This window comes from Vicia villosa, unplaced genomic scaffold, assembly GCF_029867415.1.
Source record: "Vicia villosa cultivar HV-30 ecotype Madison, WI unplaced genomic scaffold, Vvil1.0 ctg.001123F_1_1_3, whole genome shotgun sequence".
NCBI classification, from domain to species: Eukaryota; Viridiplantae; Streptophyta; class Magnoliopsida; order Fabales; family Fabaceae; genus Vicia; species Vicia villosa.
Window position 1 is genome coordinate 85497 of NW_026705491.1, and position 15433 is coordinate 100929.

Here is a 15433-nt window from a genome sequence, read left to right on the forward strand (position 1 = left end):
CTCTACAAATGAAGATCGAATGAGTGTTTAGAGAACTTCGAGAAATGAAATGATGGTCCTCACAACTTCCTGGGACCTTAGTGATGCTATTTGAATGCTCACTTCACCTGGAAATAGCCTGGATGCTTATACTCGAATCCTCTTGCAAGTGGTGAAAAGTGAAAATGGGGGATTGGGTAGGAGGTGTTAAAAATTCAATGTGAATGATAAAATAGATTCTATATGATGTATGTGAAGTGTTTGAATGGTTTTTTGACACAAAAAATACTTGGAACTTAAAAATGCTAAGTTTATCCAAAGTGACAAATTTGAAGTTTCAAGTGAGATGGTGATTTTGAGAATTTTTGTATGTTTGAAACAAGAGGAAAGAGCCTATATTTATATGGAGGATTTATGGTTTGTGGGGGAAATAATCACACCATTTGGTTGATTCAAACAAAAGTTGTGTGACTTTGCTTCATGGTGAAGAAATCTTGAAGTTATGATTCCCATGGTACTTGCAAACTTTAATCAAAAACATAGGGGGGGATCTTCTGCACATTAGATGGTTTCCTGTTGGATTTGAAGTGCTTTTGGGTGCAGAAACAAAACGGTATGGGCTCAAGACAAAGTTTTGGTGATTAAAGCTCATTTTCTAAAATGGAAGTCTTGCCTTTACTCTTGAAATGTTATGAATCAAATGGTTAATGATCAAAGCTCTTGGATAAAACTCTTTGGACTTATGTAATTGTCTGATTATAGCAAGATTTGCAAGCAAGAGGGTCTGCAAACAAAGATCATGCAGATTTGGCATGGATTTGCAACTTGGTTCTTAATGGAAATGGCTTGTAATTCAAGAATGAAACCCTAACTTCATCTCTTCGAATATCCTAGCTCACAAATGCTATGGAGGAGTTCTAGTACTTTTTGGAAAGCCATGAACATCATCTACAACTTTCATGTTCGGTGTTTCTTCAAATTCTCAAGAAATCTTGATGGAAAGTGGTCTCAAAGATGCTTAAAAAATTTAACAACTTTGAAGCTTCATAACTTAAAAACCATTCATCTTTTGGAATAAAGTTCACAATGACAAAGTTGTAGATCTTGATTTTCGCTTCAAATTGAGCATTAAGCACAAAATTTGGCCAAGTATTGAGGAAGTTATGGCATTTCAAAGTTGAGTAAAAAACATGTATTTCTTCATGAAAAATGCAAAACCCTAAATGTTTACTTTTTTATTCTTGATTTATTTTTTATTTTTCTTGATCAAATGCCTTCAATAATCATATATTCATGATTTTGATCTTCAAAAGTCCATGGTTGACCAAATTTCTCAAAAGTCAAAGGTGATCTTGAATAGTTGACTTTTTCCAAATGAATTGATTTCTTCCAACCATCAATTGAATCAAGACCTTCTAGATAAATGGATGATATGACTGGATTATAATGAGGAATTTGAGACCCTTGAATCATGTTTTGAGCCATGGAACCATGCTTTGACCAAAAGTCAACTTCCTAAAGAATTAGGTCAAAAACCCTAATTGTGTACCAGATTAATTTGAAAGTTGTTGATCTTGAATTGAAACACACTTATGCTTGGATATTTATTAGGGGAATCACTTGAGCATATGAGAAAGCTTGAGCTCCTTTGTGAGCCTCAAATCCCTAATTTGCTTGAGCCTCTTGATCAGCCACCTACCTTGTGAAACAAACAACAAGCAAACACAATCTTTTGTATATTTTTGGTTAGCAAATGATGCGTGAATGATTATATATAATGATATTAATGATGATGATGATGATGATGATGATGATGATGATGATGATCACACTCTTGGTGCTTAATGAAAATTGAGGTGGGATCTCAGGACCAAAAATTAGGGTACAACACATTCAAAAGCAAGTCTCCAAGTATCCAATCTCTAGTTTAAATCCTCCTTCAACTCTCCAAGAAGGACTATTTCATTTACAAAAAGCATGCATCTCGGTACTGGATCTTGGATGTGTTCTATGACTACATCCAAATATAAGAAAAAACGTAGAGACGTGGGGTTGAACCTTGATGCAAACCTATTGTAATAGAAACATTGTCAGTCTCTCCACCTTGTTTCCTCACATCAGTCGATACCCACTTCATACATATCTTGGATAACTCAAATTTATGAAATCTTAACCCCCTTTCTTCTCTAAGGCTCACTACTAGAAAAAGCACCTAACGTAACATGATATTGCCATGACTATTAAACTAACCGGTGTAATAGATCTTATTTAGACGTGTGTCTTTTTATTTCTTTTATTAAAATACATTTCACTACAGTCCATAATAATAATCGTAATTATTTGTTAAGGGTTATAGGCTTCAAATCCCAGCACCAGTATTTTTCTTTTTGTTTACAATATGGGTGTGTCACTTATAATCTTAATATTTATATTAAATGTAAACTACCTTTCACCACGGTCTAAAATAGCAACCATTATAAAATGTACCTATATTTAATCATGGTCATTTTAGTAATCGTGGTGAAAAGTGTATCATATATTTAAGCAAGTGTTCACTCTTTCAATACACAATAATTGTCTCTCTCTCAAAACGAAGCCTTAACACTCTCTCACACCTCATCCTAACTCCATAAATGGTTGCATACCAATTCTTCACAAAATTCTAACATATCTTCTTCATCTTTTATGGATCAAGGAAAGGTGTTATACGAAACTCATTTTTTTCACTTCCTCTTCATATTTCAGGTTCTTGAGACATTTCCATATTATATGTTGTTGTTGATTTTGTTTTTGTTGATATATATTGTATGTTATTTAAGGTATGTTATTGTAGATGAAAAGTTGTATGTTGTTGATGATTTTGTTTTTGCCTATTATATGTTGTATGTTGTTTAAGGTATGTTGTCGTTGATAAAAGTTATATGTTGTTAGTAATAAAAGTTGATGAAGAAGTCTATAATATGAAAATTAATATATTCTTGAAAACTAACTTAAACAAGCCATTGTTTTCTGATTGCATGCATCTCATCGCATATTTCATGCTCTTTTACACACACACACACACACACACACACACACACACACACACACACACACACACACACACACACACACACACACACACACACACACACACATATATATATATATATATATATATATATATATATATATATATATATGAGGAGGGTTATATTGACTCCAAGAGTAAGTTATAATAACTTACTCCACATCTTAACCATTTATTCTTTTCAATCTAATGATTGAAAATAATAAGTCATTAAATGTGGAAAGAGAAAACTATTCCTTATTATTTTTAACCATTAGATTGAAAAGAATTAATGGTCAAGATGTGGAGTAAGTTATTATAACTTACTCTTGGAGTCAATATAACCCTCCTCTCTCTCTCTCTCTCTATATATATATATATATATATATATATATATATATATATATATATATATATATATTGTGGTTTATCGGTCTAACTCCTTAGGTACATCGTTGTCTTCGATTATAGTTAAATTTCTTGTAGTTAATGAAACTTAACTATATTCTAAGACAACGATGCATCTGAGGAGCCAGGTTATTATACAATAATCTATATGTAAAAGAACATCAAATGAACAATGAGATGCATGTAATCCGAAAACAATGGTTTGTTTAATTTGGTTTTCAAATACGATTTAATTTTCAGATTATAGTATCTATGTCAATTTAACTGAATGTACTTTAAGTGGGGTGTATGGAAAAATAAACCATCTACATATTATAATAACAACATACAACATAACTATATATTATAAATTTGTGAGCAATGACAAAGATATATTATGAATTTTTCAGGACACACCTTTTATTGAAACTAATCGTGGAACAGAAAATTAATTATGAAGTTTATCAAGTTTGTGAAGCTATGAAGAAGAAATAAAAATAGGAAGAAGCTTACACAACAACTTCTTACTTCTTATAGTATCTCAAACTAGATGAAGTTTGTTGTCGCTGTTGTTTCTTCATTAACTAAAATGCGTTGTTCTTGTTGAGTTCTACAATAACCATGAAAAACATCTTGTTTGTGAAGCTATGAAAAAAATACAATGTGGATGAAGTTTTCATCATAGCTTCATGCTTCTTGTACTTTTTTCATAAGAACACTAACAATATGTAACATAGCCCAAATATGGTCTTTGTTAAGGTAGTGAAGACAAATCTGAAAAAAAATAAGAACAATTAATCAACAAAAAAACAACATGCAACAAACGAGATAATGGAGAGCTATGTAACTATAAATGTAAGAAGAAGAATACCTTAACGTATGAAGCACAAGATTCACGGCTAATGGAAAAGAAAAAGAGAAAAAATGGGTGTTGGGGATTCACTATGAAGGAAACGGCGCTACTGTCAATAAGTGAGAGTTCATTCGCTTATATATGGGTAAATTATTTCACAATAGTTATCCACCAACCGTATTGTTAAGTATTTATTTATTATAAATATATCACAACGGTGGAACGTACCAACCATAGTCATATCCCTTTAAGCTTTTTATATAAAAAATAAATAAAAAAGAAAAGATGGGCTTTAACATTAAAGGAATAATATATATGCTGGCGCGGAGGTTCGAACCTATGAAAACTTGATGGTTTTACCACGGTTGTATGCTCAACCGTTGTTATATACAATTAATTTTTAATCAAAAAACAAAAATAATATGGAAGCACCTTATTTTAGAGATGTCACCTCGGTGTAGTGAAGAAACATGTTGACCATGACGTTGTTGTTTTCGCATTTTGTAGTAGTGTTTGTTGATATATGATGTATGTTGTTGTTAATGTATATTATTGTTGATAAAAGTTGTATGTTGTTGGTAATAAAAGTTGTATGTTTTATATTGTTTAAGGTATGTTGATGATGATTTTATTTTTGTAAATATAAGTTGTATGTTGTATGTTGTTTAAGGTTTATTGTGGATGTATGTTGTTGTTAAGTTTTGTTTAATGATATACCTTCAAAACTAGAGTTTCGTTACATTCAGTCAACATGTCATAAAAGATGCGTTAATTATATCGTATGTGGTTTGAGTGATTTTCATCCCGTTACAAATTATATAACTTTTTGAATTGAATTAGAGAATTATAATATGAGATATTAAGTTATATTAGAAAACTAATTACACTTATCAATGTTATACAAAATTTATGTAATCCATTTTCCATATTTCACTCTTTAACAGTTAGAACTTGGTTTAATACTTCTAGTTCTTCAACTATCTCTTCCTTCACCTCTAATTTAGTTTGAAAAACAAATAATATTTTATAAAATGAACTAGAGGTGAAAGAATGAGTAGTTGAAGAACTATAAGCGTCGAAACAAGATTTAACCGTTAAATTGCGAAATACGAATTATGGGCTGTAGAAAGCTTATACAACATTGATTAGTGTAACTTGTTCTTCTAATATAACTTCATATCTCATATTATAATTTTCTAAATTATATTGAAAGATTATATGTTTAGTGAGCAGTTGATGAAATAAACATTTCACATAAGTTATAATAAACTTAAGTAAACATATTACCATGGCTGCAAAAAAAAAAATACAGGCGTTTGAAATTGAACACCTGACCTCAATCTTTTACTACGGTTCTTTTAAACAACCGTAGTGGTATGTTACGTGCTACTGTTTTTTTATCACGACTAGTAGTATGTGGTTGTAAATAGGGCACATACCACACTTCGTAGTAAACTCTTTCACCCAATCATGGTAAAAATATGTATTTCGTAGTAGTGGTTTTTCACAAAATCTCTCTAGGAACTGTATCATGCGCATTCTACAAGTCAATAAAAATTAAGTGCAGGTCTTGTTGATCCATCCGATGTTGCTTCATCACACACTGTTATAGATAGATCGCTTCAATCGACATTTCAGACATAAAACCAAATTGCTTCTCCGTGACTTGAGTTTCTTTTTCTTAATCTCTGTTCAATTTCATTTTCCCATAATTTCATGGTATAACTAATAAATTTAATCCCGCTATAATTTACATAATTTTATATATCTTCAATATTCTTATAAATTGAAACTAAAGTGATTCTTCTCCATTCATCTGACACATATTTTAACCTCATAATTTTATTAAAAATACTCAATAGCTTTATTTAAAATAAAAAAAAATACTCTTTAATAGGTATATTGTCACAGTCAATAATAATCAGTAAAATAATATATTATTATTATGCTATTAGTTGTTTAGGAATATTTTGAAGGAAATTTGTTGAACGGCAAATATATAGTAGTAGTACATGATTGTTTTGAAGGAACATCATACATAAATAGATAGGTGGCATGGCACGTTAAAACATTCTTTGCTTATTATCAAAAAATTTAGAAGAATTCTGATTATTGAATCGCTCGAAACGTCTCTCCGCAAAATACGCCTACTTGCCGCCTCTTTTCTTTCCTGTCAATTGTTATCTTCAAATCACCATTCTCCCATCATTTTCCTCTTTCTTTTCTTTTTTCCCTCTTAATTCAAAATTTTACTCAAAACAACAGTTGATTTGATTTCCCTATAATTAATCACTTCTTTCATACACATGCAACTTGAATAGTATATATCCCAACATTATTTACTTTTACCTATAAGATAGAAAATCACTAGCCAACAAACATTTTGACCCTTAATCATATTATATAGTAATCCATAATAATAAAATACTTGTAAGTTGCAGAATGATATACCTCCTTTATAAAAACAATAAATATAAAAAATATTGTATGTCATATCAGACTCACTAAATTGTAGTCCTGAAACAACATCAGACACAAACTAATTCAGTTGATAGTTGAACAGAAACATCAATTATAAAAATAGAGATTTGAGTCTGCGTCATTTCACTTATATAATTGAACAGAGATATCAAATATAAAGATACAGATTCAAATCTGCGTCATTTCATTTATTCTAGCCCAAAAAAAATATTGTATAGAATAAATCTCTCCCACTCTGCAGTTGTGTTTATTTAATTAGTCTATGCCAATTATTTAAGTAAATTTAAAAAACTATCCCTCTCTCTCTCTCTCCATGTTGCGTATGGAATGGAGATGTGAAAAGTCAGCGACTCTCTTTCTCTTTCTATAAACTCATCTTTCTCTTTTTCTTTTGTTTCTTTCTTATTAACAACACAAGAATCAGTTTCAGTTTCAAACCTGTCCCCTTGTTAACTTTCTTTTTCTTTCTTCCTTAATACCCAAAATACCTATATATGTGCTTGAAAACATGTATAAGAAGAAACTCTTGTTTTTCCCTTAACTATGTGTAGTAGTATCTTTGTGTCATCAACAACAAGTATGGACAATTACCAAGGTGATTTAACTGACATAATCAGAGCTACTGGTACTGGAGCTGGAGCATATAGTACAATCACTTCATCATCATCTTCTGAACCTCCCTTACAACATCATCATGATGATAATCAGTGGCATCCTCATCATCAACATCATCAGCATCATCAACCTATGAGTTTCTCTAATTCTATTCTTGAAGATAACAGATCAGGATCAACAAACAACATCAACATGAACATGAACATGAACATCTTTGGTGATCCATTATTCTCAACTCTAAGAGATCCATTTCTACAAGAGCTTGATCATATACCTTCTTCTTCCTACTTCAACATCCCAACTAGTAGTATAATTGATGTTGCTGCAGCTTCTGGTGTTAGCGTTACTACTTCTTCATCTTCTTCTCTTTCTGCTTCTGCTTCTGTTTTTGCACTTGATCAAGATCATCATCATAATCATAATCATCATGAGATGATGAGATCAGGTTCAAGGCCATGTAAGAACATATTCTCAAACATGATTCAGATCTCTCCTAATGCAACAAAGCTATCAAATTATGAATCTTCTTCTTCCACCATGGCACCTTCTCCAAGGCAAATTAAACCAGTTGTTGCTGTTTCAACCAACATCAATATTAATGCTAAGGATTCTCTTCTAGACAACACAGGATCAGGAACAGTTCAGATCTCATCTTCAAGGAATAATACAGGCCTTAAACGAAGGTAAGATATCATTAAATAATATAATAATTAATGTCATCTCATTAATTTATATGATTCTCCATGTTATATGTTATGCTAGTAATACTATAATTAATTTCATAAATGAAATCATGAATTAATCACTTTTTTGAATTACTGTAGACAAAGTAGGGTTTGGCAATAGTTAGGCACTTTCTTTCATTTTCTTGTGAGAATTAACAAAATTTTGACTATATTCATGTGACACTGTTGATGAGTTGATGATAATATAAAGACTATAACATGTGGTTTAATTTCTTTGAGGCTTTTTATAACTTTTAAAAATTCATTTCACCTGAAAAGTAGTGTTAGCTTCTTGTCACAGAAACTGACCTTTCAAGCAACTCATGTTAAAACTTAAAACTACTTTTCTTACATAATCACCTGAAAAAACTCCTTTTTCTTTGAATTTAATCAACAAAAACACCTAGCTTATAGTTTTTATTTTTTGTAAAAATTTATATATATCTCTTTATAAATGGTAAGTGATTATTTTGATGTAATGATTAATTGTAGAAAGAATCAGGCAAAAAAGGTGGTTTGTATTCCTGCACCAGCAGCTGCAAACAGTAGACAAACTGGTGAAGTTGTTCCTTCAGATTTGTGGGCTTGGAGAAAATATGGTCAGAAACCCATTAAAGGTTCACCTTATCCAAGGTAAATTAGTTAGAAATTTCTCAGAACTACAAGTACATAATAATTTAAGAATTAAAAACACATTGAGATTTAGCTTCTTAATGTTATTAGTATTAAATCATCATGTTGACTTGACTTTAACTTAAATTAAATCATTTCCTTGTAATGTACTATTATGTTCCTTCCATATTTCTAGCTTCAACATTGAATATTGTTAGTTGCTATACATAGGGATTTTAAAAAAACAACTAGGCTAATTAGTTTTTCAATTAAGAAATCTTACTCACTACTTACTATTATTTTATGTGACGAATATTGTAAATGTCTTACTGGTTTTGCTGCCTCGATCTACTGAGATTTGAGATTTATTAAGTTATGTAACTTTGTTTTAGTTTAAATTTGAACAAGATTCTTATATTTATTTGAATTAGTTCATTTTTTTCATTGGATTTTAGGTTTCTTATTGAATTTTTTTTTGGTGTTATTAGGGGTTATTACAGATGCAGCAGTTCGAAGGGTTGTTCGGCAAGGAAACAAGTTGAGAGAAGCAGAACAGATCCAAACATGTTAGTTATAACCTACACTTCAGAACACAATCATCCATGGCCAACACAAAGAAATGCTTTAGCAGGTTCAACAAGATCTCAACCCTCCAAAAACAGCACTTCCATGAAAAACTCAGAAACTTCATCTCAACCACAAACTGACACAACAACAACAACAAAGACAAAAGAAGAACAACATCAAGAGAGTGATGGAAATGGAAATGATTCACCAGTTGTTAACAGTGTGAAGGAAGAGAGTATGGAAGATATAGAGAAGTTGCAAATTGAGATGGATGAAGGAGTAGAATTCAATGATGCACTTTCTTATAAGCCTTGTTTGATGGAAAATAATCAAAGTCATGAGGATTTTTTTGCTGAGTTAGGTGAAATTGAAGCTGATCCATTAGACCTATTGTTTAATCAAGGTTTTGGTGGTAATTCAAGTAATGATATTATTCATCAAAGAGATCATCAATCCAAGAGTTTAGATGCATTTCATCTCTTTGACTGGTCAGGTGACAACAACAACAACAATACCAACAACAACTCATTTGAAGAACCAAATAAAAGAAGGTTATTATGAAAACAAGACCTAGAATTTGAATGCATGCACCTAGAAGAAACCAATATCTTATATCTTCCTCACAAAAAAGAGACCTAATTTTCAATCTTGCTTTTTAGTATTATTTGGTGAAGGTGCTATACTATTCAAGGTCATGTTTGGTTCTTTCTTATCATCTCATTTGAAGTGTGTCTTGTGAGGGAAACATGTTTAAGAAATTTTCATTTTTTTTTACTATAGAAAAAGTTGAAATAGCAACAAAAATTTAGAGACACAAAAATACAATATTTGTTCTTTATTTTGCGTTTAAATATTCATGACTAAATATATTTTTCATGTCTCATATTTTCGTTGTTATTTCAACAGTTATATTTTTTGAATTTATATTATCTGCAGCCGATATAAATCACATTCAATTAGTCGTTTATATATAAACTTTTGAATTCGTTCGCTTATTATATAAAAACGAACAAATTCAAGAGTTTAGATAAATCAACTATTTGAATGCATGTATTATGTAGATTGTAGGTAATACAAATTCAACTTTTTTTCTTGTTATTTACCAGAAGAGGCAGAGAGAGAAAAATTATTAGTAGAGTGAAAAAAGAGAAAGAGTGCTGGTTGGTTGATTGGAAGCAAACCAAACTGAGTCCCACATTCGTTTTGGAATATTGGTGGATGGGACAGAAAGCTGAGGAACAGAAGGTTGCAATAGTTGAAACAAGTACATTTCACTATATACAAGACATGATCACTCGAAAACTCAGTAGTGAGTGATGATGTTGAGTAGATTGATGATGAAAAGAAAAAAAAAAAGATAAGACTAGGCCTTTCATCTTTTCAAGTGGAAAAAATTACAAAGCTTGCATGTGAGAGTATTATTATTCTAATTGCAAAATGAGTGAAAAAGAGAAGAATTTGGATTCCAAGATATGGTTGATGATGTCTTGATGAGATGAAGTTTATGAAAAAGACAAGAATATGTATATAGAAAGGTTAAAGGTTAAAGTTTATATATTAATATTTATTTATTTATAAATATATATAATATATAAAGCTTGACTTTTCATATCAGTCACCTCTACTAGTCTAGGGATGTGTGACATGAGAGGTGAAATGCATGCTTTGGTTCCTCAGCTTTGTGTTTTCTTATTATTATCCACCGACTTGTTTGTGTTCATTCATTTGAATTTTAATGTGAAATTATATTATTAATTTTTAGTTATTTTAGTTTACTTTATCATTGAGAAAATGATTATACAATTGTTAGTATATTATTACTGTTATATTTATGGTGGGTGTAGTTTGTGTTTAGATAACAAAATCCATCCAGCAAAACGAGGTTGGCATTTAATCATTTAGCATGTGCATGCTCAACAATTTGTGCATGTTTCTTTATAATTGTAGAATCCATGATCATGGATTAATATTATAAGAAGTATGGAAAATGCAAACGTATGTATGTATATAATAATATTAACTGTAATTACTGAAAAACTTAAGACTAATTGAGAACTTGATTAGAGGATATGTATGAAGTTAGAGATGAGATAGGATACATTGATAATATGAGAATTTCAATCATTGTAAACCTAAAATGTATAATACCTTTGATGGTAATTTCAGGTTTTTCTATAGAAATGTAGAAGTTGAGGGTTGAAAACAGTAATAGATATATGTACTAGTAAAAGATGTGTAAATCTCTCTCTTGAAGTGTTTAGAATAATTTATAAATATATGTAAAATTCTTCTTCCTTAGAGTAAGAATTAGGGTTTAAGGGAATACACTAAAAACTTATGTAAAGCCATTCAAATGAAGAATATATCATATTTTATGTCACATCCACTTTCAAAAGTTATTATACGTTGTATTATGAATTAAAAAAATTATAACTCATTTATCCATCTCGCAAAGCACTAAAAATTAAATAAAAGATCTCGAAGAATTTTATAAAGATTTTTAATAAAAAAATTATATCGACTTTTTTAAACCTTAGACAGAACTTAAATCTGAGCAAAATATTGTGTACAAGTGTGAGTGGTTAGTCGCACATTGTTTAAAAAATTTAAGATTGAACATTTTATAAATGAAAGAACTCACACATTTATCACCTCAAGATTTTGGATGAATATGTGGTGTTTCTTTCACTTCCTTATGTGTTGCTATAGCAAAAAAAAATTTAAAAATATCCTCTTGAACTTGCATTTATAATTTTGTTTATTTAAAATATATAAAAAATGAGTTTTACACAATCAATCATTCACAACCATTCATAATTATTATTTTAAATATTTAAATTAAACTTAATTAAATAATTCTTTTTTAATAGTAATCATGAAAATAGTAGTTGTGATAAATGGTTAATATTTTTCTCTTATCTTTCTTGTTTTCATGTTTCATGAGAATAAATATTTTCCATGAAAAGATATGTGAATTTTACAAGGCTAAAAAATATTCAAGTACTTTTAATGTTTCATGAGAATAAATATTTTCCATGAAAAGATATGTGAATTTTACAAGGCTAAAAAATATTCAAGTACTTTTAAAAATACATTTTGGGCCATGGGGTCTTCTTTTTAGTCTAAAGTCACCAAATCCTCTGTTAATCTAGTGCCAATCTTATATCTTTTACTCGAATAATTGAAATTTCTTTTTAAAGTTAAATTAGATATTTTATATTTATTTTAAGTTTTAAAAAATTATATAAATAAAAATCCATAAATATAAAAAAAATACAGAACATGTATTTGTAATTAAGGAACATAAATTATATATTTAAACCTTATCTAATCAATTACAGTTTAATATAAATATTTTATACATAAAATAAACATATATTTCATAAAATACTATATTTTATAATTCAATTGATCTTGAATTCATTATTATTTTAGAGTTTAAAGGTAGTGTGCTCACGGTGTAAATTAATTTTACACATACAATCAATCGAAATTATTACACTTGCCATATTATTAGTTTTTTAAAATAAAAATTAAATTTTAATTTAATACATAATTGTGATTGGTTAACATACTGTGTCAGTGCATATCCTTTTTCATTATTTTATTAGTTATTTAAAAAAAATTAGACATAATCTAAGATTTTTTATGAATAGATTATAAATTTTATGGGCCCTTTTCATCTGAAACAGTTATAAGTTTGGTTTTTGCAGGAACTTTTACTGCAAATTGACATGTGTAGGGTCATCTGTAAGACATGTGGGAATCAAAATCTATTGCGTCTGCAGCCTAACGGTTAATGGGATCCAATAAAAAAATCATAATTAACACCGACGTGCTTTTTGTTTCGGTGAAAAAATCAATTTTTTTCCTAAAGTTTTTGATAATTATATTTAGTAAAAACATTTTAATTTTGTTACTTTATATAAAGAGTAACTTAAATATAAAAAGTCTTACCAAAATACAACTTTAAAAAAATTATCAATTAATTCCACTGCAATCACCGTTTTAAAAAAAAATACGCAATAAAAATTAATAATCATAACCATTGTGCTCACAAGACTTTAGGTACACCATTCAAACACATAAAATAGAAGATATAAAAGTGAATAATATGTATTATTTAAAAATAATTAAATGTGTCCTTTTTGTATGTAAATGATTTTTATTAGAGAAAATGAGTGATTTTTGTGTGTAAATGATTTTTATTAGAGAAAATAAGTGATACACTGACATTGTAAAATACTTTTACACTGTCAACCAATCACCACCCATATATCCAATTAAATTATTTTTTATTTAAAAAAATTTTAATGACATGACACATTTATGATTTTCTATCGAATGACAATATAAGACTATTTTACACTGTCAGTGCATTACCTTTTAACTATTTTTATTAATAATAGACTAATATATATTTTAGGCCTCTTATCTTGAATTTGAGGTGGCAAATTCAATTCTCTTAAAAATTATATTCTACATTGTTATGCATTAACCTTTGTACTCTTAGTAAAAGATCCATTGCTTCAGCTGGTGCTAGAAAACAAAGTGTTAGAGACAAATGGTATAAAAGCATGTTGATTGTCGGAATGCGCTTTCTCAAGCTTGGCCACTTTACTTGAAGCGGCTTTGAGAGTTTCCTATCTCTCAGTAAAACCTCCACTCCTCAGCCCCACCATTGGAGAAATCTCAGTCAATACACCAGAACATCTGTTGACCTAAGAGTCGATGTCCCCTCATGTGGTTCAGTCAAGAAATTTACAGGCGCCTCTTTCTTCAGAAATAACCCTGCACATCTAAATATATCAAATAGGACATCCTTAACAAAGTAATGTCGGTATTTGAATCTTGGAAGCTCCTTGCAATGAATAGCATGTTCCCCAAATGAATCCAAGCACGCCTTGGGACAAACACGACAAACCTCATCACCAATAAATAAGAGAATCATAAGTCAATATTTAAGGATGATACAGTACTCTATTAGAGACATATATTGGCCTAGACCGTCAATAGCGATAGCAAGGAAAAAATCTTGAGCATGTGTTGCTTGCAAACAACGAAAAACTACTTTTTGTCATCTGGCCATTTCAAAATTTACTTCCATGTCATGAACACTTTTACTAAAAAGGGAACTCACCAAAATATGTTGCGCTTTAAGAGGGACGGTGTCCTTTCTAGTAAAACCTCTAAGGTTAAAATCTGGAATCACGTCACTAGGACCATCAAAAGCTTTGTCAAAATCAATGTCCATACCTTATACCCTACCGTCTATTAATATATGATCATGTAACACCCAAAACTGGGCCATAGAAGTCATAAAAGCTTATGAAGCCCCTCTACTTCTGAGTACACACCCAATCCTCAAACTCTAATAGGTAAAGAAGTCACCCCTCCATTGAAGGTCCCAAAAAAAAAGGCCTCCACCAACCACGACGTCTTCAACTGCGCTTCACAACTCTTTATCAAACTAAATAGGTATTTTCTATATATGATTAGGTTGACACGTTCTAAGACCAAAAAATATTTTAGCAATATCCATGCAAGAATGAAGCAGAAGAAGCTGACTCCTTTGATCCTTTAGTTGTGGCAAAAGATCCTTGAGCTCAACATTCTTGGCCACTCTCTTCATGGATAACCCATTAATAAAGCCTTCACCTTGACAAACACTCCCTCCAAGCAACTTCGGCCTTAACATCGGCCTCCCAATGTATGAAGGAAACAAATCCACACGAAGTTTACTATCATCACATGAAGGCCAAAAGATCTCAGTTTTATAAATATTCAGTACGATGCCTAATCCCCGACTGGTCTTCCGAATGATGTTAAAGGCTTTAGCCACCTCCTATGAATCCCCTATGATGGACCCATTATCGAGGTACCTGGTATAAAGAAGAAGCTTACAATTGTCACTGGTATAATGAATAAGTAGGCGTAACACAAAGGCAAAAAGGAGTGGCCTTAACGGGTCACCTTGTTGTACTCTAGTGGTTGACATGATATGCCCATCCTGAGGTATAACCTTGCTTTCTGACCATAGAGAAACTCAACCCACAAATAAATAGATGGGCATGTCACCCTCATCTCTTGCAGAATGAACGATCAATCTACCAGGTTAAAAGCATTCGTAAAACCTACCGTGAGCATAGCCAAAGATCCATCATT

At 30.5% G+C, this 15433-nt stretch overlaps 1 protein-coding gene across 1 annotated transcript; it reads left to right on the forward strand.

The window, feature by feature from the left end:
- The first annotated feature begins 7027 nt into the window (after positions 1-7027).
- Positions 7028-11136, forward strand: LOC131633425 (probable WRKY transcription factor 14). Its single transcript, XM_058904139.1, has 3 exons — positions 7028-8047; positions 8582-8722; positions 9190-11136. Exons 1-3 carry the CDS (start codon positions 7293-7295, stop codon positions 9827-9829), a joined length of 1536 nt encoding a protein of 511 aa, XP_058760122.1. The 5' UTR covers positions 7028-7292; the 3' UTR covers positions 9830-11136.
- Positions 11137-15433: the final 4297 nt, after the last annotated feature.